General features: G+C 39.7%; 2 protein-coding genes and 1 long non-coding RNA gene across 11 annotated transcripts in view; all 3 read left to right on the top strand.

The window, feature by feature from the left end:
• ERCC5 (ERCC excision repair 5, endonuclease) overlaps positions 1-10,477 on the top strand; it is a 30,548-nt gene extending 20,071 nt beyond the window's left edge. The window contains exons 13-16 of one of the 8 annotated variants that reach the window (XR_010837336.1): positions 1,453-1,653; positions 2,808-2,892; positions 8,259-8,535; positions 10,346-10,477. Coding sequence is in view for 6 of the 8 variants with exons in the window: in XM_059042376.2 (XP_058898359.1) it covers positions 1,453-1,653; positions 2,808-2,892; positions 6,908-7,498 (877 nt within the window). In the remaining 2 variants the exon portion in view is untranslated. Of the gene's footprint in view, positions 1-1,452; positions 1,654-2,807; positions 2,893-3,871; positions 3,919-6,907; positions 7,597-8,258; positions 8,572-10,345 lie in introns of those variants that run through there. The other 7 variants (XM_067016978.1, XM_067016977.1, XM_059042378.2 and 4 more) reach the window with 7 other exon arrangements.
• Positions 10,478-10,881: 404 nt separating this feature from the next.
• LOC131743557 (putative methyltransferase-like protein 21E) lies at positions 10,882-26,787 on the top strand. The gene is made up of 5 exons (XM_059042386.2): positions 10,882-11,222; positions 12,181-12,260; positions 21,897-22,063; positions 23,174-23,291; positions 26,050-26,787. The coding sequence occupies exons 1-5, from the start codon at positions 11,032-11,034 to the stop codon at positions 26,451-26,453; spliced, it is 960 nt and encodes a 319-aa protein (XP_058898369.1). The 5' UTR covers positions 10,882-11,031; the 3' UTR covers positions 26,454-26,787.
• Positions 13,878-14,437, top strand: LOC136792848 (uncharacterized). Of its 2 annotated transcripts, none has more exons than XR_010837344.1 (2): positions 13,878-13,959; positions 14,044-14,437. It is a non-coding gene; the product is annotated as an uncharacterized lncRNA (long non-coding RNA). The 2 variants fall into 2 exon arrangements; XR_010837345.1 differs by having other exon boundaries at positions 14,058-14,437.
• Positions 26,788-27,429: the final 642 nt, after the last annotated feature.

Below are 27,429 nucleotides of genomic sequence, written 5' to 3' on the forward strand. Positions count from 1 at the left end.
TTGCTCGTGAATCCGCAGTTCGATCAGGCTGCGCGGGGTGGGGATGCCTCGCCTGGTGCCAGGTGTGTTGGGGGCGTCCCAGCTGGGCTAGAGGGGCCCCGTGAGGTGTCTCGCTCGTGGCCGGCAAGCGGTGCTGTCGGCCGGCACGTGGCCCGGGGGCGCTTGGACCCTCTCCATCTGGACCTCCTCACGAGCTGGAGCTTCCTCACAGCATGTTGGCTGCTTGCAAGGCAGATATTCTAAGAGACAGGAAGTGGAAACTGCAGTCTTTAAAGGCCTGGCACGATGTGCCTTCCTCAGCCACGGAGCCTGCCTGACTCAAGGGTAAGGGACATGGACCCCACTTCTTGTTGCGAGGAGGGTCCAAGAATGGGCTTTAACCCACCGTAGTGATTTATACTCACAAAGGAAAAGTTGAAAAAGGAATAAAACATAAAGAAAATTAACAGCTGTATCCTTGCTTAGAACATTGCCTAGCACACGGTAAAATAACAGTTGTTAGTGTTTTTTATTATTTTAAATATCCCTGTTCACTTTTTCTTTCTTTCTCCACATATATACATTTTTTTTTTCGAGTATTGGGATCACACTTGATGTAGAGTTATATTCTGCATTTTAAAAATTTAACATCTTCGGACTTCCTTGGTGGCTCAGTGGTTGGGAATCTTCCTGCCAATGCGGGGGACACAGGTTTGAGCCCTGGTCCGGGAGGATCCCACATGCTGCAGAGCGGCTGGGCCCGTGCGCCATAACTAATGAGCCTGCGCTCTAGAGCGCGTGAGCCATGAGCCACAGCTGCCGAGCCCACATGCCTAGAGCCCGTGCTCCCTAACGAGAGAAGCCACTTCAATGAGAGGCCCGCACACTGCAACAAAGACCCAACGCAGCCAAAAATAAAAAATAAATAAATTTATAAAAAAAAAAAGAAAAAAAAAATTTAACATCTTCTTAGCATCTTTACATTTTATTAAATATTCTTGGTTCCTGATTGTAGTTGACTGGAGGTAAATAATATGGATACATTGCTATTACTTGGTTTTACCACTGGGAAAGAGAGGAACTTTGACTTTCCTATGAGTGTGGGCTCTGGAGGGAGATTGCGCCAGTCCTAGCTGTGAAATCTTGAGCAGGTGGCTTCTGCCTGAGTCCAGTTTCCTTGTCTGTGCGGTGAGGACAGTGGCAGGACTGTGCTCGTGTGATGACGGGGCCTGTAGAGCAGTTAACACAGTGCCAAGCCCAGAGGAAGGGGTCAGTCGGTGATTGCCTCATTGTATACTGTGTTAATAACATGAGAAAAATGTACCATTGTCGTTCTGTAAGTCATAGGCTTTGTTCTGGAGTTGGGTGGGACTTGAGTTTACGTCTCTGAACTTTACGTTTAGCTCTTTGTCTGCCGTGCATCTGCCTTAAGGTCTTACTGCTTCACGAAGGTTCATTTCCTTTGCCTTGTAGCGAGTGGTGGCATGGAGCTCAAAAGAATAAGAAGATAAGACCTAATCCTTATGACACCAAAGTGAAAAAAAAGTTACGCAAGTTGCAGCTCACGCCTGGCTTCCCTAACCCGGCCGTGGCAGACGCTTACCTCAAGCCTGTGGTGGATGAGTCCAAGGGGTCGTTTCTGTGGGGCAAACCCGATCTCGACAAGATTAGAGAATATCCTTTCCCTTCCGCAAACCTCAGGAATATCAAGTCAGATACGTGTTTTGGTTTAAAACTTACGGGACATGAACTTAGATCAGTTTTTTAAAAAAAATATTCCATCAGCTAAGATGCTTCTTTCTGTTCCTTTCTCTCTCTCCTTAATTTTTTTTTTTTTGTGGTAAAATACACATAACATACAATTTACCATCTGAACCATCTTAAACATACCATTCTGTGGTTATTAAATACATTCACGTTGTTGTGTCACCGTCACCACCATTCATCTCCATATTCCTTTCATCTTGTGAAACTGAAACTCTATCCCTGTTAAACACTCACTCCCCCCCTTCCCCTCCCCCAGCCCCTGGCCACCACCATTCTACTTTCGGTCCCTGTGATGTTGACTGCTCTGAGTATGTTCCTCATATAGGTGGAACCATACAGTATAGGTCTTTCTGTGACTGGCTTACTTCACTTAGCATAATGTCTTCAGGTTTCATCCAAGTTGTAGCATGTGTCAGAATTTCCTTCCTTTTTAAGGCTGAATACTGTTCCATTGTATGTAATGTCGTATTTTGCTTATTCATTCATCTGTTGATAGACACTTGAGTTGCTTCCATGTTTTAGTTACTGTGAATCATTTTTTTAGTTTTAAAGAGAATCTTTATTTGAAGTAAGTAGTGATGAGCATTCATAGATACACTACATTCTTAAGTATTCATTCTGAAAGAATAGAAAAGATTATTAGTTTTATTCTTTCTATTACTGTTCCTTTCTGCATATTTAAATGATCATTTGGATAGATGTTTAAAAGTTTGCCATAGTATTAATCTAACTACATCTTTTCTCAAAGAAAAAAATATATGTGATATCAGAAATTTGTTTTTATTCTAGATTAACCTTTTTTCATAGTCATGAGTCTTTGATGTCCTAAAATGAGAGCTGAATATCTTTTATCTTAGAGGATATTTATAAGAACATCGTGCCAGATGATTATGTTGGAATAATTTGTTTTGTTATTCTTTTCTTTTATCATTTTAATCTTTATAAATAAGAAAATCTTTGGAGACATGGGGAATGGAATCAAGGGTGGCTTCTTTGGACCTCTTTATTTGTCACTTGTTTAAATGTCTTTAAAAACATGTATGAGTCTTAACTGCCTGCATATTTTGTCAGCGGTATTTTGGCTGGAACAGGACGAAGACAGATGAATCTCTGTTTCCTGTATTAAAGCAACTGAATGTCCAGCAGGTAATCACGGCAGCTCTTTTCCTAAGTTCAGGATAGAGAGTAAAGTTAGGAAGGCTGTGAGGGCCAGCTGTTAAAGACCAGTTACTTTTATTTTAGGACACGTAACATACATTTAAAAATTATTATACTTTAGTAAGAGAACAGAGGAAAACAGAAAACGGGAAAGCTGGACTTTGTCTTCATTTTCCACTTTCACTCTTAGGGCTGAACTTTGATATCCTTTTGTAGTCACTCTGACTTTGAGAAAAACAATCTAATAATGGATTGCATACTGGGGTGTTTATGGTTAAATATTTTACCCTTTTAGAGCTATTTTCATTTTTAAAAAGTTTAAGAAGTACTCAATCCAAAGCAGTTCTGATTATTAAGTGTCTTCAAGTACTAATATTCTTTAATTCTGTAAATGAATCATCAAAGATACTAATTCAGTCTCAGAATACTGACAGGAGAGATGACCCTCAGTTCCCTTAGGTAGGTAACAGCATCTCGCTTTATCCCTGAGTGTGTTCCTGCCCACACAGAGACCTCTTCCCATCCCAGAGGCAGCCCACAAAACATACATACAGGGAAGCCATTCAGCGGAATTCAGACCAGATCCTGCAAGATACATGTTCAAGTTAAATCCTTTTCCCTTAGATTGGGTTAACTTTGGAAAAACAAACAAAAAACTGAGGTAGACCACCTTGCCAGAAACTTTCGTGTTGTTTGACGACTTTCTGTACTGGAAACATTGTACGCCCACCAACAAGGAAAGCTAGTTGGCTTAGTGACTCATTACTCCTTAATTTCAGATAAATTTTGTTGTAATGCTATTCTCCCTTTTCATTGTAGACGTGAGTATAAGTTTATTTCCTCAAAATTAGAAAGTGAAAAAAATGAATTAAAATTACTCATTGTTTGTTTCCTCTAATACAGATGTTAACATTTACGTCCATTTTCTCTTATTTTTCCCCTCCTTCCCACATATATTTATTATCAGACATAAGTGCAATTTATTATACATAAAGCCCCCATTCACAGGTTAAGGTAAGTTTTTTGTCTGTGTATTGCATGGCCTTCATTGTTTCAGATGGCCAGATTACATTTTGTCAGAGAGATTTAACTTGGTTCACTTCACTTAGTATACCTTGAATTTTCAGGTTTTTGTGTGTAATGCTGTGATAAACATCAGGCATGTAACTTTTCTCAAATGTAACTTTTTTTTTTTGAGGCAAACCAATTTCAGGAAATTTATTTCCCAGTAGTAACAAAGATTTCATAAGTTGACTAAAATTTATTAATGAAGATTCAATAGATAAAAATAAATAAAATATAATTAAAATAGAGTATAGGAAATAATTCATGTTAAAGACAAATACATGCTTATTCAATATGTGTTTCAAATTTGATATTTATTACTTTTCATCCCCTCATCCTCACCAAATTTTGAATATAATTCCCAGAAATGCAGGGCTTTGGTCTGTTTTATATACCATCTGGTATTTGGAAAACACTCAATATTTTTTGAATGATAGTTCTTATTTTAAGCATCACACCCTAAATGTAATACTGACAAATAAAATACATAATTTACCCAATGTTTTTCCCTGTTAACATATTACTAAACCTTCTATTAATAAATTGTCACTTGGTGATATGTTCAAGAGAGGAACTGTGCACTATAGACATTGCTGTGGAAAGTTCTAAGTATATATTACACAACCATTTTCTAAGTCTATATTATACTACCATGTTCTAAGTCTATATTATGCAACTATTTACTGTCTGGTGTCCTAATTCTCCCGAAATGGTCTTTATTTGAATTTCTGCTGAGCCGTCCCTGAAGCAGTACATCAGCATATCATTTAGTCTTTATTTGACAAAGACACACTGTTTCTTACTTTTAAAAAAATTAAGCATCATTTATTATACACCTGCATGGCACTAGTTTTATGGTGTTTTACATGTCTCAAATTATTAAGTAACACAAACAACTGAGAAATTATTCTACAAAAAGTGGGAGTTTTTGGTGAGTCATCATTTCTAGTTGCATGGCTATATCATTTAGATCCTCCTCACCATTACTTATTTTTTATCCACTTATTGTTTTGTGGGCTTACATTGTGAAGTAGGATTATTAATGCCTATTAATAATACCCTATTTCTGTCCATACATTTTGCATGTTTTATGTTTGATATTTGTGCATTTATGTTGTTTGTTTAAACATAATTAAGCCAGTTTTATCTTCTTTCTTTGTTTTTTTTTTTTTGTTTTTTTTTTAACATCTTTATTGGAGTACAACTGCTTTACAATGGTATGTTAGTTTCTGCTTTACAACAAAGTGAATCAGTTATACATATACATATGTTCCCATATCTCTTCCCTCTTGCATCTCCCTCCCTCCCACCCTCCCTATCCCACTCCTCTAGGTGGTCACAAAGCACCGAGCTGATCTCCCTGTGCTATGCGGCTGCTTCACACTAGCTATCTATTTTACATTTGGTAGTGTATACATGTCCATGCCACTCTCTCACTTCGTCACAACTTACCCTTGCCCCTCCCCATATCCTCAAGTCCATACTCTAGTAGGTCTATGTATTCCCATCCTACCTCTAGTCTCTTCATGACATTTTTTTTTCTTAGAGTCCATATATATGTGTTAGCATATGGTATTTGTTTTTCTCCTTCTGACTTACTTCACTCTGTATGACAGACTCCAGGTCTATCCACCTCATTACAAATAACTCAGTTTCATTTCTTTTTATGGCTGAGTAATATTCCATTGTATATATATGCCACATCTTCTTTATCCATCTGTTGATGGATACTTAGGTTGCTTCCATGTCCTGGCTATTGTAAATAGAGCTGCAGTGAACACTGGTACATGACTGTTTTTGAATGATGGTTTTCTCAGGGTATATGCCCAGTAGTGGGATTGCTGGGTCGTATGGTAGTTCCATTTTTAGTTTTTTAAGGAACCTCCATACTGTTCTCCATAGTGGCTGTATCAATTTACATTCCCACCAGCAGTGCAAGAGGGTTCCCTTTTCTCCACACCCTCTCCAGCATTTGTTGTTTCTAGATTTTTTGATGATGGCCATTCTGACCGGTATGAGATGATATCTCATGGTAGTTTTGATTTGCATTTCTCTAGTGTTTAATGATGTTGAGCATTCTTTCATGTGTTTGTTGGCAATCTGTGTGTCTTCTTGGGAGAAATGTCTATTTAGGTCTTCTGCCCATTTTTGGATTGGGTTGTTTGTTTTTTTGTTATTGAGCTGCATGAGCTGCTTGTAAATTTTGGAGATTAATTCATGTGTAACTATTTTTAAAGAATGTCTTCGTGGAAGTGGATTTGCTGAACAAAAGTCAAGACTATCTCTTACAACTCCTAATATATAATCCTGTGAAGTTCTTCCTGAAGGTGCCATATGATGACAGTGTTTTTTTTTTTTTTTTTTTTTGCGGTACGCGGGCCTCTCACCGTTGTGGCCTCTCCCGTTGCGGAGCACAGGCTCCGGACGCGCAGGTGCAGCGGTCACGGCTCACGGGCCCAGCCGCTCCGCGGCACGTGGGATCTTCCCGGACCGGGGCACGAACCCGCGTCCCCTGCATCAGCAGGCGGACTCTCAACCACTGCGCCACCAGGGAAGCCCGATGACAGTGTTTTTAAAAGGAGGGCAGAGTAGAATTTAGAAACGGACCCCATGAGGTTGTGTTGCTCTAAAAGAAGATGATATATTTGGCCCCTGAAAAATATTTAACTCTTTCAATGCTGAGGAAGGGATTTCCTACTTGATATGTGGGTGGAGGGCTTAGTTCACGGAGGTGGTACATGTATTGCTTTAAGTACGATCTTGAAAGTAAAATTTGCTGCCAGTCATTCATTTGGGAGAGATGGGCTTTTGAGAGAGAATGAATTAGTATTTTCTGAAAGAGTCATCCAATGCCAGTAAGCAGGATGGAATTCTTTGATTTGCTTTATAAAGTTTACTTACTTGTCCGATTTATTATTATTTTATTTCATTTTTTTAGACACAGCTCCGAATTGATTCTTTCTTTAGATTAGCTCAACAGGAGAAACAGGAGGCTAAGGGTATTAAGAGCCAGAGACTTAACAGAGCTGTGACATGTATGCTGAGAAAAGAAAGAGAAGAAGCAGCCAGTGAAATAGAAGCAGTTTCTGTTGCCATGGAGAAAGACTCTGAGTTCCTCGATGAGGCAAAAGGAAAAACCCAGAAGAGAAGCACAACAAATAGATGGAAAGAATCATCCAGCCCGAAAAGAAAGAGGCTTTCGGGTTCTAAACGGGGGCATGAATGTGGTGGGTTTTTGGGGGAGGCCTACCTCTCGCAGTCATCTGATGCCTCTTCAAGTGAGGATGAGGAATATTTTCCTGTAGCGAACATGCAAAGGGGAAAAGCAGCTGTAGAGTCAAAAGTCAGCTCTTCAGATGCACAGAGCACAGCGCAGCCTGCTCCCAGGAGAGACGGAGGTGCCACCACGAGCAGCTCCAGCGATGACGACGGAGAGAAGGCAGAGCCCGTCCTGGTGACTGCCAGGTCTGTGTTTGGGAAGAAAGAGGGGACACGGAGAAGTACGAGAGGAAGGAAGAGGAAAATCTAAAGACACCTAAATACACATGTATTCTCTCTGACTGGGTACAGCTTAACATTTCGTCATGAATTGGTTGTGAGGAAATAATAAAATTCAGAATATTTGCACAGTCTTTGTTGTGTGGTTTTTAAAAATATGGACGTTAAACTCAACCTTTATTTTTAAGTATATTACCTTTTTCTAGTGTTTTCCACTTCATTGAATATTTCCTTGTATTTACAGGCTGTATCTGTTCATGTTTCTATTATTATACAACATCTGATGCTTTCTGACAACATTAAAAAGGGAAAAAGGATTTCTGTTGATCAGTACTCACTGTCAGTGTGCGTTTCCTCTGACTCTCCAACCTAGATGAGAAGAAAATATATTTATATTTATATTCATCTTATTTATATAAATATATTTATATTCATTTATATTTACATTTCAGTCCAACTTCTCAAATACTTGGACTACAGCTGCTGCTTTTCTTTGCTCGTTATTTATTCCTTCCTAATTTGAAATAGGTCTCTGCTTCAGTCTTCTCTAACAGCTTTCTACTAAAATCAACACTGACTTCCACATCAGCTCAAGTCTTTTCTTAATGCTTCCTTTCTCTGGAGGTATTTAAAGCAGAACGCTTTTGGGGAAGGGTTGGGGAGAGAGACATTAACTTTTTCATGTTATTCTCATTTCTCAAAGCTACTTATAATTGGGAGTTTTCTGCATATGTGTTTGTAGGTAGAAAAGCAGTAGTTTTTCTAAAATTTAATTTTGTTGCCTTTCATAGGTAATTGACATTTGTCCTGCACTGCAGTAGCTGGGGTGAAGGCTAAGCTGCTGTAGCAAAGAGATGTTCCCATGCAGTGGCCTAAACGCTGGAACGTTACCTCTTAGTCAACAGTCTGGCCAGTCTGAGCTGGTAAGGCAGTTGTGCACCTTGATGTCATTCAGGGTCCCAGGTTCAGCCGTCCCCTAGGCTGCTGTACTGCTTCAGCGATTTATACCGGGTCACGGCTACATCTGCGTTTCAAGCTGCTGGAAGAGGAAAGAACCACAGTCCTTGGGTGAGCCAAATGTCTTATGTTAAAGGTGACTAGAAAAATCACTTCTGCTCCCATACTGTTGAACTGAACTGACCATATACTCAGAGTACTAAGAAAAGTAATCTCTACATGGGCTATGTATCCAGAAAGAGAGGAAAAATAGATATTCGGATCCAGTAATAGAAGACCTAGATATGTTTGCAAAAAAGCCTGTTTACTTGTCTGTATGCTAATAAAGATAGAAGTCTGGAAAAAAATCATTAGTAGCTTATGCCATAAATACAGTATTTACAGAACAGTTTGATATTATACCTTTTTTTCTCTTAACCCTGCAACCAAGGTATATCCTTTTACAAGGGAAGAAACAAGTTTACAGATGTCAACTGACTTTACCAAATTCACCCAACTAGTAGGAAACCATTGTGACCTGAACTCAAATCTTCTAAGTCAAAATTCGGGGTGCTTATATTACCTAGAAAATAGGTTGCCTGTTGAAGACAAACAGCAGCAAGGCAAATTTGTCATTATTCAAAGTAAGTGGAGCACCTGTAACTTATTTAGGATGGTGACCATCATATACGTTTTCTATAAAATTATCTTTCAGCTTATTAATCTTTTCTTTTGCTTTCTTTATATTTGCTGTTAAACTCATCTGTGGAGCTCTTTATTTCATTTATTCTATTTTCAGTTCTATTTGACTTATAGACTCCAGTTCTCTGGTGTAATTCTTGTCATCTAGTTTTTTATAATATCTTAATCACAATTACTTTAAAGTCTGTGTCAAAAAGCTCCAATAATATCTGGGTTACCTGTGGGTTTGTTTCTATTGTCTGTTTCTTGGTATGACTAGTAAACTTTGAATGAATGCTGGACATTACATATAAAAGATGGTGGATCTTGTGCATCTTCCTCGGGAGAGGATTCCAGAAGGTATTCTGGCAAGCAGCAGAGGAGAATATGTTATTTTACTTTAATCAGGACCGAGTGGATGGATGCAAGGCTAGTCTGTGTAAGACTCCATCTCCTGGTTTCCTCCCATTCCTAAAAAGTAGTTTTCCAGGGATACTAACTGTCTGCTGGGGCGTTTCTCTCGTCTTTTGAGCTTTGCTCTGTTTTTAGCCACATTATGCTTGGAAAATTAGCATCTTGCCCTAAACATCTTACTGTGCAAATACCTTGAATGAGAAGTCAGTGCTGAGTGTCAGGCTTACTTCTCTGTCCCTTCTTTCTGGGATCTTGGGCTCCCAATTCCTGGCAGCCTCGCCAGCTCCAAACACTATTCCCTTTTCTCCCTAGCTAAAGCTCTGCTGGTGTCCTTTCTTATGTTCCTCTCTTGGGCTTCTCAGCCCCTTTACACCAATAATCAGAAAAAGCATGGAATTCTTGGCTGCCTTGGAAGCTGTCTGATGCCTTGTAACAGGTGTGTGTGTGTGTGTGTGTGTGTGTGTAAAATCTGCTTCTCTAGTTATACTGGGGAGGCAGAAGTCTCTGTGCTTCTTTTTAACCGTTCAGTGAAACTGAAATAATCATTGTCATCATGTCGGTTTAGATGATTGATTTAGATATTCTGCCTCTTAGGAAATCCAGCACTGAGGTTTCTTGATCTTTTAAATAACTTGTGGGAGAAGACAGGTGGTTTTTATGTGTCAAATAATTCTTAATTCTTGTTTTAAAAAGACCCAAAAAAGGGAGTGTGTCCTCTGCCCAGAATTAGCTGCCTATGAATAATTGTTTTCATCATTTAGGATTTTGCAGTTTCCAGGATGTTTTTTACCTACCATATTCATCTCACAAGTAGATATTATGTACCTTTTATGTCTCTGCTTTATAGATGAGGAAGCCAAGAAACACACTAAGTCAGTGCCTAAAAGTCACAGGCTAATTATTGACAGGAATGACTAAAATCAGGCTCCCGGACCACTAGTCCTGTCCGATACGTTAACGTGACCTCTGTCCATCATGGTATGTGAAGTATTTCTTAGAAGCTGTACCCACTCTCCTAAGTTTAACTTTACAATATCGCTCGATTTCATTACCTGTAATAACTTCTTATTCAGGCTATTTTCAGTGATCAGGGGAATTAATTCATACTCTTGAGATGCAGCCCTAAATGCACATGAGCAGGTGCACAGGTGACATACACCCCCAGCCTTCCTATTCACTCTGAGTAGGAAGGAACTGTGGAAATATAATTCCTGTGTCCAGATCACTGCTGCACACACACTCTCAAACATTCTGGTGTGGTTGTCTGATTCTAAAAATGGTGTTTGCACCCAGACAGGTGACCTGAAAAACACATGGCCTCCATTTCACAGGACGTCATAGCTGTGGACTCTTAAATAACTCCTGGCATCAAAGTTAAAAATAATCGCTTTGCCCCGATAGCCTTCACTCACTTACAGGAATAGTTTTTACTTACCTGTTGGCTCTTGCTCTGTTCACGAGCCACTCACGTGGAATGTGCCTACTTACTTTCTTCAACTCCCTTATTTATGGGCGTTCCAACCCCACTGCTGCATGATCAGAGGCTGTGAAGCTGCAGCTGTCAGGAGTAGTCGTCTGCGAGGACTCGCTGCTAGTGTGTACAGTAATAAACTGCGTGCTTTGGTGCTTGCCTTTCAGGCACCATCAGAGGTCTCATCAGCAAAGCAGAAGTTGTGGATGATACTTTTTAACCTTCTCGAAACTCAGCTAACTCGTATATATAGGTATGTCCAGACTTAACATTTAATAAATGTTGACTGTCAGGTAGGCACGTGTCATAAAGGCCACGTTCCTTAATAGAAGAGAAACTAAACTGGGAACAAAATGGGTGACCACTTTGGCTACTGTTTAGCCACGTAACCTTTGATTTTCCTCGTTTGTAAACTGTAGGGAAAATAATTTGTCTCCTAATTTACTGAGCATATTGTAAAGAAAAACGTGTTGATTATGAAATGTGTTTTGGCAGCCTTGGAAGAAAGGAATGAATATAAATTCATGGTAGTACAGTGATTATTAAATGATTCAAAAACATACCTAGAACATCAAATTGTTGTTTTCCAAAGTTGGAATTACAGCTTGTTTAAGCTTATTCACATGATATGCTCTGCTTGAGAGGCATAAAATACTTGAATTTCTTTAATTTTAAATGTGTTTGCTGAGATGGTATGGATTTGTTTTTAAAGAAGAAGCTACTTAAAAAAACCATTTGGGGGTTGGGCTATTTGCCCCTGGGTACATGCTGATGGCCACGGATGAGAGCGGCTTTGCATCTATTACTATGTAGGGAACTTTGTTTTAGATTAATGCTATGGTTTTCACTACACTGGGTGAAAGCCATTCTCTCCCAATGTTTTAATCACCTCTTAAGTTTTAGGAGTGCTCTCTGACTAGTCAGTATAAAGATGATGCCTTGCTTCATGGTAGCTGAGGTGGTCTCTGGTGTGAAGAACATGTTTTCTTTTTACAGGAGCTTCTAAAATTTCTGACCCTGAATTTTGGTTGTACTAGAGAGATTGCATTTCAGTGCACTCTTTTTAAAATCATGATTTATTAATAAGATATTTTAATATGATTTTCTCTGATGTATTTGATGTTAAACTTTATTAGGTAAATATGAAAGCACTTAACACACATTTTGAATTAATTATTACCATTTGATATTTTTATGTATTATTTGCCTAGTTTTCAAGAAATGATCAAGAAAGCATCAATATATAGCCATCCCTTAGTTCATCGCTTAATGGATCTCAAAGCTCAAAAAGGTAAATTATTTTATGCTTCTTTATGTAATTTGGCCAGTTCTAAGAAGACAAACAACAGAATGTAAATGTTTACCTTTGCAGTGTTCGCTGATGTCATAAAGAGAGCTAGGACTTCTATCAATTGCATATTATATCTTGGCTTGTGTTTGCTAACCTGTAACTATCTCTAATAATGTTTAATGTCCCCTGCTATACCTGTGGGCCTGATGATTTGTTAGATAATTCTGACAGATAATAAATCAAATATATAGACTTGCTAGGTATTTAGAGTTTTTTTTTTTTTATTTGGAAAAGTGGAATAAATTTTTCCCCAAGTGCTATACACTAAATATATGATTGTGATTTCGTGGTTATTTCTTTTCAGATAGGAAGATTGCAAGAGAGATAAAATAGTTTTATGAAAAACTAAAGGTTTTTACAAATGCTTCCATGAAAAATGATTTTAGACTATAAAATATTTCTAGACTGTGCTTATGGTCCCTCTGATGTATTAATTAGAGGCAAATAATAATGTATTTTGACCTCTTGTGGTAAGGAGAATTTAAGGTTGAATTCTACTACCAGTGGAATTATTTGGAATTGACCCACTGTTTTTTACATCATCCTAAATATCAAGTATGACTTTGCATAGATTATGTAATATAACTGTCCCCACTGTCTTGAGATAAAAAGTGCAGACATATGCTCTTGACATAGACTAGAAGAATTATTACCATGTTTTTGTAGAACAGTTATAGTACAAATTTAATTATCGTGGCTTCTTTCTCTTTCTCCTTTATACTGTGGATATTTATACTAAGGACTAGAGTCCTGTTTTCTGCGCCTTTTTTAGGCATACCAGGTGGCCTCTACCTGGGTGAGCATGTCTTTAGGCCAAGAGAGCTGGGTGTATGCCCGGTGTTGGCAGCCTGTGTGGCTTAAACACGGACGGTTTTGCTGTAGTAATTTTTGCAAATCTAAACATTTAAAGTCATAATCACTTAGAGAATCCAGCCATTTAGATAATTTGAATGAAGATGCAGTTTCTCTGCAGTTTATGAATAAAATGTCATCATTATCATTACCATAATGCTTGGTTTCAACTTTGCATATGATAATCTGGCAAATTACAAAGGCTATGGAAGAAGTTCAAGGTAAGGTGGAGACAGAACTAACAAGAAAATAGTTTACAACATGAGCAGACACAGCCCATAATCACCTACATTGTCAGCTGAAGCTTTAAAAATACATTCATAGGCACAGTGCTGAGGGGATTAAGTGTGTGCCACTGGGACAGAGGCAGATTGCATTTTGTTGGAAAGGCTCCCACTAACCAGTGGAACACTCAGTTCTCAAGTACTGTAGGGTAGTGACTTTTCCTGTCCTAACTGTTTATATTTAGTCATCTTGTGCTTGGAAAGGATGGAGCAAACCCACAGCCCAGTTCTTGTATTTCAACACTGGCCTGAAGATCCAAAGAATTATAGGATGTCACTTAGTTATGCACAGATTAAAGTTAGGACTATAGTGGATGCTAAAAATTCCTCTGTCTGTGGTTTCTGACGTTGCATTGTAATCGAATCCGTCTACAACCTCGTCCACGTTAACTATTCCGAATCTCTTAGGTTGCCCACTCTTGCCAACGGCGGCTCTCCGGCTGTTAGCACGAGAAGCAGTGGGTTATACAGGGCACTCCTCAGGGTCTGCAGCCTTGGAACAGGTTCGTACTAACCCGAGGCGCAGTGATTCCCAGATCTGTCCTTCCAACTGCTTACTTGACGTCCTCCATTCTGTCTTGTGTTAGTTCGCTTCCTTCAGGAAGCGGATGCCAGAATGGGGTTTAACGTGCGCGAGATTTACTGGAGGAAATGTCCATCGAGGGTAGAGGCGGAAGGGGCGGAAGGGGGCCGGGAGAGCCTTCGCATCACTGCAGGTCCGGGTAGGCAGAGGCCGCATCACGGCTCTGAGAAGGTCTCGGGCAGGCCCACGGGGAGTCACCCCACAGAAGCTGCCCCCTGGACGAGCGGCCTCCGCAGCGGGAGAGAGCCGGCTTACAGGCAGCCCAGGGGAAGCCTGGCCTCCGAGGAGCCAGGGGAACCTGCGGCAGCACGTCCTCTCAATCCAGGCAGCACACCTCTTTAGCCTGCGTGCCAGATGGCAGATCCAGACGCATTAAAAAATAATTTCCCTCTTGCAGAGTTGCCCCTCCGCCTGTATTTTCTGTCTCAGTTTATGGCAACGTCATTTCTCCGGCTGCCCCGAAACCTGGAATCCTGCCAGTCTTCCCCCTTTCCCCTCACCCATCACCATCTCATCCCGTTGATCTCTGCCTCCTAGTGTGTTTCTCTACCCCTCGGCCCCTGTTTGCAGCAGCATCTTGATTATTCCTTCTCCTGACTGTTGTAACTGCCTTCTAACTGGCCTCCCCAACCCTGGGCTGCCTCCCTTTCTTTATCCTCTCTAGTCCTTTCTCCACAGATACATGATCTTTTTAAAAATTAACATCTTGTCACATTCTCCTCCTCCCTAAAATTCTTCAGTGCCTCAGTGTTTCCTATAGGATAAAATCGAGACTTCTTAGCATGGCACACAGTGTTTTATCTCATGCTATGACCCCCAGTTATCCTATATTCAAGATCTCAGAGTTTCCCAAATTGGAAAATTGGTCAAGAGTCTTTCGCCAGTGGGCTTCTGCACATGTAGATGCCTACGTACGGCGTATCTTGCCTTCTCTTATCTGACTTACAAACCCACAGTCATCAAGGCTCAGGTCATTCTTTGCTGAGCTCTCTGAGGCATGGAGCTTTCTCTTTCCGTTTTTGAGTTAACTAGTTAAGTCTATTCGACCACTTATATGTTGCTCTATCCTTGTATTCACAGTGCCCATGTACTCAGTAAATGAGGGAACGAATGAATTAGCTCTAACTGAGGCCTAATGGCTGGACTTAAAATCTGCTCATTAGGGATGATCTTGTATTTCCAGCCACTAGTCAGTTGACTCTTTTCAGGACCAGGTACAATGTATTACTTAGGGATAGCACAAAATCCTTCACAAGGATCTTCATAAATCTTTACAGAGTTGGATTAATGGAAAATGTGGCTTTTATAAGCAACATTGCCTCAATATAGGAAGAAGAAAGTTTGAGTAATTCTATTGCTCTTAAGAAACATATCAAACTAGAGTCTGAGTTAATATATTAATATACTAGTTGGAGTACTATAGCCGCATAATTACTAATATGAAAATCGTCCATCGACACGTTTTACATGTTTAAAAAGTAACCTGAAGAAGTATCTGCTAGATAAGACTAATAAATGTTCCACGTATCGAATAAAGATAACTCAGACATGATTATCTGCCTCAGATATCTTCAAAACTCAGGGTTGAATGTCAAGTTTGAACGTCACTTATTGCCCTCGACGGGGGCATCTACCACTGCCTCAAGAGCTCACAAATTCACGCTTGGCTCCCAGACCCAGGGCTGCTGCCTCACTTCAGACTTTGCATCTTTTGTCTAGATTATTACGTCTTCCCCTTACCTTCTAACATAGCCTCAGCTGCTGCTGCCGGAAGTCAATTCTCAAATACCAGTTTTGATTGTGTCAGTTCTTGTCCTAATGATTTTTATTGACTCCTGTTCACCTTGTAGAAGAAAGGTCAACATTGCCCACAGGTCTGATCCCAGCCTGCTTTCTTCAGGCTTATTTTCTGCACCAGCTTGCACACCAGTTCCCCGGTCCTTCCAGGCTCTCAGGCTGGCCTCCACACCCTGGCAGTGTTGCATCTCCCTTGACCTTGCTTCCTTCTTTCTCCGCCTGGCAGGCTTCCCCTTCCCTCCACCTCAACTCAAATGTCTCCTCCTTGAGGATGCTTCTGATTTGACCGAGCCGTGGTGCTTCCCATAGCACCTCAGGAATATTTCTTGTATTCCACTTACCACACTTCACTGGCATCTGTTTGTTTGTCTCTCCCCGGTACGACCCCAGCAGCAGCCCTGAGTGCAACTAGATTTGGTTCTGTTTTTTCCCCCGCTCACTTCCTGAGCAGTGTCAGTAAAAACAGTGAATTTTCTTTCTTTGGTAATTGTAGCTATCATTTAAGCCACGCGATGAAACTTACAGCTTCTTTTTATTCTTGAAAGTACGTTGACATCCCGACAAAAAACGTGTGAAAATGTCTCAAGAATTAGTTTCAACATAAGGGCCCGAGACCTTGACATTGCTGAGGCATTCAGAATTGTAGCTTTCAGGTTTACCTGTGACCATTCACTAATCTGAAAATGTCTTTAACATCTTTAAAAAAAATTCTCTAGGTATTTCTAAGAAGCACATGACACTCATCTTTGAATAGAAGATTAGATTGAATGACAGTGTCTTTCATTTCGTTGAGGGGTTTTTACTTTAAATTTCACAGACAGGTTTCCGTGACAGCCCTCAAATGGAAGCTTGAATTCACTTGTCATAGCTATTAAAGGATTTTTTTCTTTTCATGTATTTTTGTGATCTGACCCTTCCATTTATTATTGCTTTTATTGATCTTAAAAGTATAAAAGAGAAGAATACAGACAGAGCCTCTATTTTTGAAGGCTTCTTACAATCCAGCCTTGGAAATCAATTCACTGTTGAATTTTCCTCTTAAGAAAAACATCATCGTGATGTGGCAGAATCTTGCTAATTTTTACTTCGTACTTGAAACCCCTTTAATTCTCTGGAGAACAAGAGCACCTGGTAGATTTTATTCACTGTCAGCAAAGATTTAATAGCAGGAAAATGGTGTTAAGCCTTTTTATGTATAAAAAAGCATTAAAATAGATAAACCTAAGAGAGCAACATAATTGTAATACTTTCTTGATTATGTTTTATTTACAATCTTTTAATATTTGTGTTCAATATTAAATTCATTAATAAAATAATACTCTAAGATTCTAGTAGATAGCTCTTATCTAACTGTATAGATATCAGAAGTTTTCTGATTTTCATGCTGGGAAACCAAATCCAACATTTTGTGTAACATTTCCTCATTTTAGTTATTTGTCCTGAGGCCCAAGTACTAGATAACAAGCAGAGAATATGTATGGAAAAATTATTCTTCAGAAGTGTAAATCAGAATTCCGTTGTGTGATAATGCTGTTAATTTTTGGGGAAAGTTGCTGTTCCAATCTTACCTAAAAACCAAAGAATAGGGCTTCCCTGGTGGCGCGGTGGTTGAGAGTCCGCCTGCCGATGCAGGGGACACGGGTTCGTGCCCCGGTCGGGGAAGATCCCACGTGCCGCGGAGCGGCTGGGCCCGTGAGCCATGGCTGCTGAGCCTGCGCGTCCGGAGCCTGTGCTCCGCAACGGGAGAGGCCACAGCAGTGAGAGGCCTGCGTACCACAAAACAACCCCAAAACCAAAAAACCAAAGAATATCCACTCATTCATTAACCTTCTCAAGATTCAGTCCCATAATCAACAAATAAGTAAGCATGCACTTTGAGGGGACCACTCTTTGTGTGTTATGTTTGGAGCGTAGATGTCCCCCTGTTATTACAACAAGGTGACATTAGGGACACATTTGTAATAGTGCAGCTCTTTCTGTTAGATTCCTGTCCAACGGTTCTTGTCATCAGCCTTGAAATGGGTGGTGATATTGCTAAAACGCTAAACTTGTCTTTTGATTTAAATAAATAACTACAGTTAAAATTGTTACCTCAGGGAGTTCCCTGGCAGTCCGGTGGTTAGGAGTCGGTGCTTTCACTGCAGTGGGCCCAGGTTCAATCCCTGGTCGGGGAATTAAGATCCTGCAAGTCGCGAGGCACAGCCAAAAAAAAATTGTTACCTCAAAATCTTTAAATAGAAGTTAATGCTGAAAAACAGTAAAGTTTTAAGATGGACATAATTGTTCGTGTGTGCACATTTGCTTTTTTTAAATTTTTTAATCTTTTGTGGTACGCGGGCCTCTCACTGTTGTGGCCTCTCCCGTTGTGAAGCACAGGCTCTGGACGCGCAGGCTCAGTGGCCATGGCTCACGGGCCCAGCCGCTCCGCGGCATGTGGGATCTTCCCGGACTGGGGCACGAACCTGTGTCCCTTGCATCGGCGGGCGGACTCTCAACCACTGCACCACCAGGGAAGCCCTACATTTGCTTTTAAAATCCAATGTATTACATCTAGACAAATTATTTCAAGTAGCCAAGTTCAGTATATTTTGGTTTCCTGCTATAAATTATGCTATTTTTTATGAGTGTCTCTTCTTACGGAATGAGTGGTAGTTACATAGTCTTTAAATGCAAAAGAGAATACTAAAACACTGTCAGTTAAATTTTCTTCAGCTTGATAATGTTTTCTAAAGGATATGTGGTCATCCTAGGTGTATGACTAATTTCAAATGACCATGTACGCTGGGTAGAATTGTGTTCTTTTAGAGTGTATGTGCAATTAATAGTGGTTACTCTTGTTTCATGAAATCTCTTGGAAGAATATTTTGGAGGGGTGTAAGTCATTTTTGATTATGTAATATACTCACATATATTTTTAATGTCATTTCCATATAGAAGTAAAGATGTCATTCTTTTAAAAAAATGACTAGCTCTGTTGATTTAGAAGACAGTGAAAAAACAGGAATTATTTGTTATTACACTAGTTGTTGGGACAGCAGCACTGATCTGGTCAACTAACCTCTAAAAGAAAGTGCAAAGTTGGAGGTGTCAGTGTGGTAGCTGTAGATATTCACTGGCAAAGTTTTTATAACAATGGTTGGAACTTTAGGAGATGCTCCTGGGATTTAGCATACTCTAACAGCTATTAATCCCCCATACCTTGTTTTAATTTGTCTATATCTGAGTTGGAACATTTCCATGTTGCTTTGTGGCTTTTTTGGTTTCATCTTCTGTAATCTGCCAGTTTATCTCCTTTGCTTATTTTTCAATGTGGTTACTATCTTTCTCCTTGTCAATTTGGAGGTTATACAGATTTCTTGTATATTCGAGATATCTCTTTTCAATCTTAGACATTGTAGAATATCTTCTCTCATCTGTCATCTTCTAATCTCATCCACACTTTTAATCTTCATTCACAGAATAGAAATCTTCACTTTTGATATAAGAATATTCATCACTTTTGCGTATTGCAGATTTTAAGAAGTTTCTCTCCTCCCTACTTTCACAAAGATAACATCTTATACTATTAAATTTTTTTTTCCTCTTACATTTGGTCTTTAATCCCTCTGGAATCTGCCTTTATAAAAGATTTTACATAGAGATTCAGTTTTATTTTTCTCCATATAATGTGGCAGCTAACCCACCCCCTCTATCTACATGGGTTTGTCTGTGAGATCCCTATTTTGCCCACTGGTCCATTTATCTCTTGCACCAATACCATACTGTTTTTGTTACTATGGCTTTGTGGTATACCTAAATATCGAATAAAGCAAATATTCTCCTACCTCTTATTCTTCTTTTGCAAAGTTAACTCTTTATGGATGTTTATTCTTCCATTGAAGTTTTGGAGTGAGTATATCAAGTTTCTTAAAAAAGCTAACTGGAATTATGATTGATATTGTACTGAATATATATGACATTTTTATAGTATTAAGTCACTCCATTTGTGCATAGAGCCTCTCTCCATTTATTCATATCATCTTTTATATCTTGTACTAAAAAATATTTCAAAACAGCAAGTATGAATTTGGAACTGCTGAATGTAATTTCAGCCTTGAGATATGTACAAGAATTTTGAAAGATGTGTTTAGAATGGCAGACATTTAACATATCATCTAGATGTAAGCAATGATTCTATTCTACTTGAAAATAAAGGACTGCAGCCCTCGATACTCTTATTGGTTAAGTTCTCTCTGAGGCACGACTTTGCCCAGCTCAGCCTACGTCATGAAGGGAGGTGGGAAGGGGGTATCAGCACATGAGGGCTGACATTTTAAGGCACAGCTACCCCTCACACTAGGAAAACCCATGGTCCAATCCACATTTTAGGCTGCTAATCAGATGAATGACTTCTCCTCTCTTGCAAGGAGAAGCTAGTAAGGGACTAGAAAAGGAGGAAGACATGGGAAAATGTGCCAGAGTGTTCTAATGTATATCCTCATCTGTTTCCTGGATTATTCCCCAACTAGGGCTGTTCAGAGATGCCCTCTTCATCTTTAAGCTCCCAGTCCCTGTTTTGGAGTAACAGTCTTACTTTCTCAGTTCACAGTGATGTCACCATTCTGTGGTAAATACCTCTAATCTATAATTTATCCTCCATGTATAAGATACATAGACTCCACATCACATTGTTAATATTTTCTTTAATTTTTTTTTTGTGTGTGAGAGAATATTTAAGATCTACTCTTTTAGCAAATTTTAAGTATACAACACATTATTATTAACTGTAGTCATGGTGCTGTACATTAGATCTCCAGCACTTATTCATCTTACAAACTTTGTACCCTTTGACCTACATCTCCGCATTTCCTCCACCCCCTGCCCCTGGTAACCACCATTCATTCTACTCACTGCTTCTACAAGTAACTATAGAATTTTCGATCAAATACCACACAATCCAATATTTTTGTTTATGTGGTGATCTTGTTTTATCATTTAGTTTCATGACCAAAATATAATAACAGTTACAATGACAATAATTATAATAATTTATTGAACTCTATGTAACAAAGTGCTAAGCACTTTATATACATCATCTCATTTAAATCTTCTAACACTATTTGATGTAGGTTCTTTTATCTTTCACATTTTACAGACAGGGAGATGGAGGCTTAGAGAGAGATGTGTATCTTGCTCCATAACTAGTTTCTCAATTCTTAGAGACAATTGGATTTTTAAAAATTATATCATAGCTTTTTAATAGTGCAGAGAGGGGCTTTGGAGCAACCAAAAAGGAGCTCAAATTTTGGCTCCTTCATTTACAATTTGCATGAGCATGGTCAAGCTAACAAAGCCCTCTGAGTCTTAGTTTCATTATCTGTAAAAGTGCAAATAATAGTGCCTACCTCACACAGTTGTTGGAAAAAATACGAGAAATATTATATACATATCTACAGTGGTCAGGCCTGTGAAATAATGTGTTCAGTAATTGGTGGTTGATGTTGCTTATGAAACATGCGATATTGTGGATGTTAAGATGCCATGAGTTGTCACCAAATAATAATATAAAATAAGTAATAATAAAATAATGCAAGGGTATATTGTTGGGTGGTATCAAATGTCTTTTGTCTGGATAAAGGCAGGTCATAAAAGATCTGCTACTATTCCATTTTTGAAATAACTGGAATCGCACTGTGTAGCCAGTACAAATAGTTGAGATCTTAGATTCCATCACCAATCTTTCTTTTGCTCTCTTGAATAGATTGGTAGCCTTTAACATACATTGCTTTTTAAAAAAGTGTATCAGTTATTGTTTATTTCACATAGCATTGCAGAAATGTCTAATGGTGATTTCAACCTCAGTGAAAATCACAAGGATGTTGCTACCCTGATGTGTGAAATCTTAGCTTCTGTTAAGAGTTATTTTCAAATAGCTTACGTTACTATTATTATGTTGCACCTAAAATCAGTGCCTATTCTAAAGCAACTTAGCATAAGTAGAGATGCTGCACCTCCATCAGGTTCTCCTTCGCTATGGTTTAGTACCACAACCACTGCCGTTTTTTCCCCCCCTCCTTTCAGAGGACGGAGAAGCCGACGATGACAGGAGAGTGGTTGCAGAGATCATACGGAGGTGTTTTGTTCCAACTTTTGTAACAGCCGTCTCCTGGGAGGGGTTTCATTTCGTTGGTCATGAGATTCGGATTACTGAAGCCATGGATTGTTACGGTGCTGTTGTTTGGCCATCGGTATGAATTCATACAAAGTTTGCTGCATTTCAATGAGTTCTCATTCAGTGTTGTTTGTTATTGTATACTGTTTGGAAGGAGAAAGGAGGCTCCATGGTTCTCTTTCGTGACCTCAAACAACACTAAAATTTAGAAATCACGAAATTGGGAAGATGCTTCTACCAATGAATTCTATTTCTGATTTGTAGCGTTAATAAAAGAGTGTTGTTTACACCTTCCGTTTTTTGTGACTGTAAGTCACAGAAGTTAAGAATAGTAAACATTTTAATTTCCCATTTAACTGGTTCCATTTGAGTTAAACAATTATAATGAAATCTGTTTCAGTCTCAACACGCAGAATATTCTAAAAGACCACCACTTATTTATCAATTGTCCTATGAAGGGTGCAGGCCCCCTCCCCCCACTGTCTGCCTCAATCCCAAACACACACTTCTTTGTTTTTCTTTTATAAATTTATTTATTTTTGGCTGCGTTGGGTCTTTGTTGCTGTGTGCAGGCGTTCTCTAGTTGCGGCGAGCGGGGGCTACTCTTCGTTGCCGTGCATGCGCTTCTCGTTGTGGTGGCTTCTCTTGTTGTGGAGCATGGGCTCTAGGCACGCGGGCTTCAGTAGTTGCGGCACGCGGGCTCAGTAGTTGTGGCTCGTGAGCTCTAGAGCGCAGGCTCAGTAGTTGTGGCACATGGGCTTAGTTGTTCCGTGGCATGTGGGATCTTCCTGGACCAGGGCTCAAACCCGTGTCCCCTGCATTGGCAGGTGGATTCTTAACCACTGCGCCACCAGGGAAGCCCCATACACTTCTTTAAAATGACTGTTATTATTAGAAGTTGCTTCCTTTAAGGATAATCAAGCCTAAGTAACTGAACTCTATATTCTTAGTTCTCTTTTCTCCCCAACAATCCCCAAGGACTTTTCCTATCCTAAGTGTTGAACCTATTGAAGGATGTACTTCTGTGGATAATTTTCTGTAGTGATGTGTGTGGATGCACACATGCACTCACACGGGCTCACATACGTATCATAATGTTCGTGGGGTATTTATCTAATAGAGTTTAATTTTACTTTCTGTGATTACTTGCCAAGCACTACTTTTTTCTTTTTTTGAATTTTCATAGGCCCTCGTTCTGTGCTATTTTCTGGAAACAAATGTAAAGCAGTATAACATGGCTGACAAAAATGTGATTGAAATTGGAGCTGGAACAGGGTTAGTCTCCATCGTGGCAAGTTTACTTGGTAAGCAGGTGTTTTTGATTGAGTGGGATCAGAGAATTCCATGAATCCTGTATCATTAGTTGCTTTTACTATCCAGTTTACTATGACCTGGGCTATTTTTAACCCCTTGATTTGTTGAATGGACTTTATCAGGAAACTGATGTTAAAGTCACCCATTTGGTTTTCTGGGAAGCTGGATTTTTATCCTGGCTAACTGGGATGTGCACCCCAGCATCCTGACTGCTGGAGGACGTGTGCAGTACTAGGCATAGGCAGAGCTGACTATGCGGACTCAGACGATCTTTATTTAAATTTTAGCCCCATTTCAATATTCCCATGTACTTGCGTATTCCTTTTGGGTTTTGAAGTCCTCTGCTTTTATGAAAAAGCATCTGTTAGAATAGAGAAGGAGTATGAGAAATCACGTCTGCTTCTACGTTTAGGCGTTTGTCCAACAATTAATTTTCTCAATTATTTCCATTTTTCTTTTGCAATCCCTTGTTCTTTCACCAGCATCTTCTTTTCCAACTAAATGTGTGATTGTCTATATGTATGCCTGAGCCTGCTTCAGTTCAACCTTTTTTGTTGTTGTTATCTATTTCACGGCCTTAATTTAGCTGCCTTCTCTGATGTGTGCTACCCAAATCTGTCTTGATTTCCTTGATCTTCAGAAGTGCACACCTGCCACTCTAAAATCATGAGAGGAATTCAAGATTTAGCAATTTACAACTTTCTAAACACTGGGGAAATATAAGACCCTTGAAGTCCTCTCCAAATATATTTTTTAGATTGCTCTGTCCTGATATTGCTTTCTAAAGTCACCATTCCCTTTAGTATGGACAGTGTCAGAGGCACATTGGATTTATACCTGAAGGCTTCCTCATTTAAGAGCAGAATTTGTGTTTTGGGAAGTCGTTCATTCATTAAAAAGAATTTAAAAATATTTTTTTTATTGGAGTAGAATTGCTTTACAATGTGTTAGTTTCTGCTGTACAACAAGGTGAATCAGCTCTACGTATAGAGGTATCCCCTCCCTCTTGGACCTCCCTCCCCCCATCCCCATCTAGGTCACCACAGAGCACCGAGCTGAGCTCCCTGTGCTACAGAGCTGGTTCCCACTATGTTTTACACATGGTAGCGTATTTATGTCAAACCTCATCCCCCAGTTCATCCCACCCTCCCCTCCCCCACTGTGTCCACATGTCTGTTCTGTACGTCTGTGTCTCTATTCCTGCCTTGGAACTAGGTTCACCTGTACTGTTTCTCTGGATTCCACATACATGTGTTAATATACGATATTTGTTTTTCCCCTTCTCACTTTACTTCACTCTGTATGACAGACTCTAGGTCCATTCACATCTCTATAAATGACCCGATTTCATCCCTTTTTATGGCTGAGTAATATTCCATTGTACATATGTGCCACATCTCCTTTATCCATTCATCTGTCAGTGGACACCTAGGTTGCTTCCATGACCTGGCTATTGTAAATAGTGCTGCAGTGAACATTGGGGTGCGTGTGTCTTTTTGAATTACGGTTTGATCCTTTTGGTCTGCTCCTATAACTTGAAACAAATATCAAAAGATGGAAACTTTGTTTAGTCAGTGATGATATTTACCTCTCTAGACACAAAGATCTTAATAGTCAGATAGTTTCTATTCCTATGGGCAGGGTCGGGGGACAGAGGGGGTCATTCCTTCTCTTGGGATTTTAAAAAGATTTGTGGAAAATGATAGACCCACCCACCCCACTAGAATGTAGAGATTCATATCTCTGTGATTCTACCAATGAAATGCTGATTTTCCTCCCATTTTAATATTTTCCAGAAAATGCAGTCAGTGGCCAGAGAAACTTGCCATCTTGGGTGAAGAATGGGCTCTAAACTGGTCTGGGCTGCACTAGACTTCCCTTCCAGTTCTGCTTTCATGTCTGATGATGTAGAATCAGCCAATCCTAGGCTTATTTACACATTGTTTTCAGGCTCTGCTACAGCTCAAAGTTCACTTTAAGGGCCAAATTTTATTGGTTTTTGCTTTCTGATTTCTTCCTGACAGTGACCACCAGGATCCACTTTTACCTCGGGGATTGTTTATATCTTCTTCATCTGAGCAGTCTGTCCTGTGCCTATGATCTTTGGTTGTATGAGCACTATGTGTGGGTTGTAGCTAGGTTCTAACATCTCTTAATGGGAAGAGACAGACTTATAATGGGGTCAAGCTGAAAACGTGGGCATGTACATGGGTGTCCTGATACTGTCCATGTAATGACGTTGAAAAGTCTTCTCTCCTCCCTCCATTTCTCACACTTGAGCACTTCCTGGTGAACGAGAGGATGCCCAGTGTTACATACACCCCTTTGGTCTCACATGACTGGGGCTCAGACTTCTTTTAGTGAAGAACCCTTGCATCTTTCAATTGTCACATCTGATTGTTCCAATGAGGGTACCAAATACTTTGAATTTCTCTTTCTCTTGATTTTTTAAGTAGATAAATAGAAAATAACAGCAACAATAACAAAACAAGAGACAAAAAACCAGGAGAACAGAAAAGTGCAACAGAGTGCAGAAGTGCCTGGGGAATCTAATTGTTCTTAAGGGTGGGCGTAAAGGTGTGTTAGCATCCGTTTTGAAGGGATTTCCCTCCTGTGTGTACTGACCAGTCCTTGACATGAGGTTAGCATTTGTGCAGAATTGCCAAGTGCATGGTGGCTTGAAACCTAATTGCTTTACCTTATCCCATGAAGGTTAGGTTACTTTTCCTACTGTCCTTTGTTTCCCAGGTGCACACGTGACTGCCACAGATTTACCTGAGTTACTTGGAAACCTGCAATATAATATTTCCCAAAACACCAAAATGAAATGTAAGCATCTGCCTCAGGTTAAAGAGCTCTCCTGGGGTGTAGCTTTAGACAAGAACTTTCCCAAGGCTTCCAGCAACTTTGACTACATCCTGGCGGCCGATGTTGTCTATGCTCATCCGTTTCTGGAAGAACTCCTCGTTACCTTTGACCATCTGTGTAAAGAAACCACCGTCATCCTCTGGGTCATGAAATTCAGGTTGGAGAAGGAAAATAAATTTGTAGATAGATTTAAGGAGTTGTTTAACCTGGAGGAGATTTCCAGTTTCCCTAGCCTGGATATTAAGTTGTATAAAGGTATGAAGAAAAATTGGAGGAGTGCATAGGGAAGGCAATTTCTAGTGATTATTGCTTTAACAAAGAACCTGGATGATCTGATAGTGCTGACTTTTCCACCAAGGGGACACACAGACAGACACACATACACACACACACACAGATGCGTGCATACACGCCTTGCCCCCCCCCCCCCCCAGACAGATGCGTGCATACACGCCTTGCCCCAGACAGGGATTTTCCTAGAAATAGCACACGGGTAGGATGGCAAAGCCATTCTATGTGGTAATTGGTTAGGACAATGTCTGCTTTCCTTATCTTTCTATAGTACCATTTATAATTATTATCATCTTAATAAATGGTGTAATTATTGTTAATGTATAACTGTAGAATGATGGTTTTTCATAGTGGTATGTCTAAGATGTTTTAAACATAAGCTTATGTGATTCTCTCTTTGGAAAGAATGAAGTGGACTCTACAGATCAATCGGGGCAGGTAGACACAGCATGTGGTGGTCAGTGTTCGGTTATTGTGGCTTCAGTAGTGCCAGCTTACTGGTGGTCTGTCTTCTCTGCGTGGCAGGGTGGGTCTCCAGCACACCCTCTGAAATCAGTCAAGCTGGTGGATTTGAGGTTGCAGGCAAGGGCATTTCACTCCAGTAAATGAAAAATGAATGGAAGAAAACACAAAAGCAGTTGAGATTTTGGAGGAGTCATTGTTTTATTTTTAAGCCAAGTACAGTTATTCTGCATCACAGAAAGAGAAATAAATATAAAAACTTTGCATGTGTATAAAAATACACATGAAAGGATTTCAGTCTCTAATCTCAAATAACCAGACATATGGCTGGTTTTAAAGTTTAAAGCTCTTCTGATAAACATATAGAGACCTAGATATTTGAAATCCTATGTGCTTTTTTTTTTTTCCGCAAGGACCTTAGAGATTGGAATGAAGTCTGAAGTAATTAAAGTCAGTGCAAGAAGAGCACAATATTAGGATTTTTGTACCATGTAACAAGACTCGCGG

This window comes from Kogia breviceps, chromosome 16 (assembly GCF_026419965.1).
Source record: "Kogia breviceps isolate mKogBre1 chromosome 16, mKogBre1 haplotype 1, whole genome shotgun sequence".
Lineage (NCBI taxonomy): Eukaryota > Metazoa > Chordata > Mammalia > Artiodactyla > Physeteridae > Kogia > Kogia breviceps.

Bases quoted from the DNA above. Each gene is read 5' to 3' on its own strand.
- LOC131743557 (XM_059042386.2), top strand. From the start codon at position 11,032: ATGATCAGAGGCTGTGAAGCTGCAGCTGTCAGGAGTAGTCGTCTGCGA. The intron at 22,064-23,173 runs GTATGAATTCAT...GAATTTTCATAG, and splicing joins GTGCTGTTGTTTGGCCATCG to GCCCTCGTTCTGTGCTATTT. The intron at 23,292-26,049 runs GTAAGCAGGTGT...TTTGTTTCCCAG, and splicing joins CATCGTGGCAAGTTTACTTG to GTGCACACGTGACTGCCACA.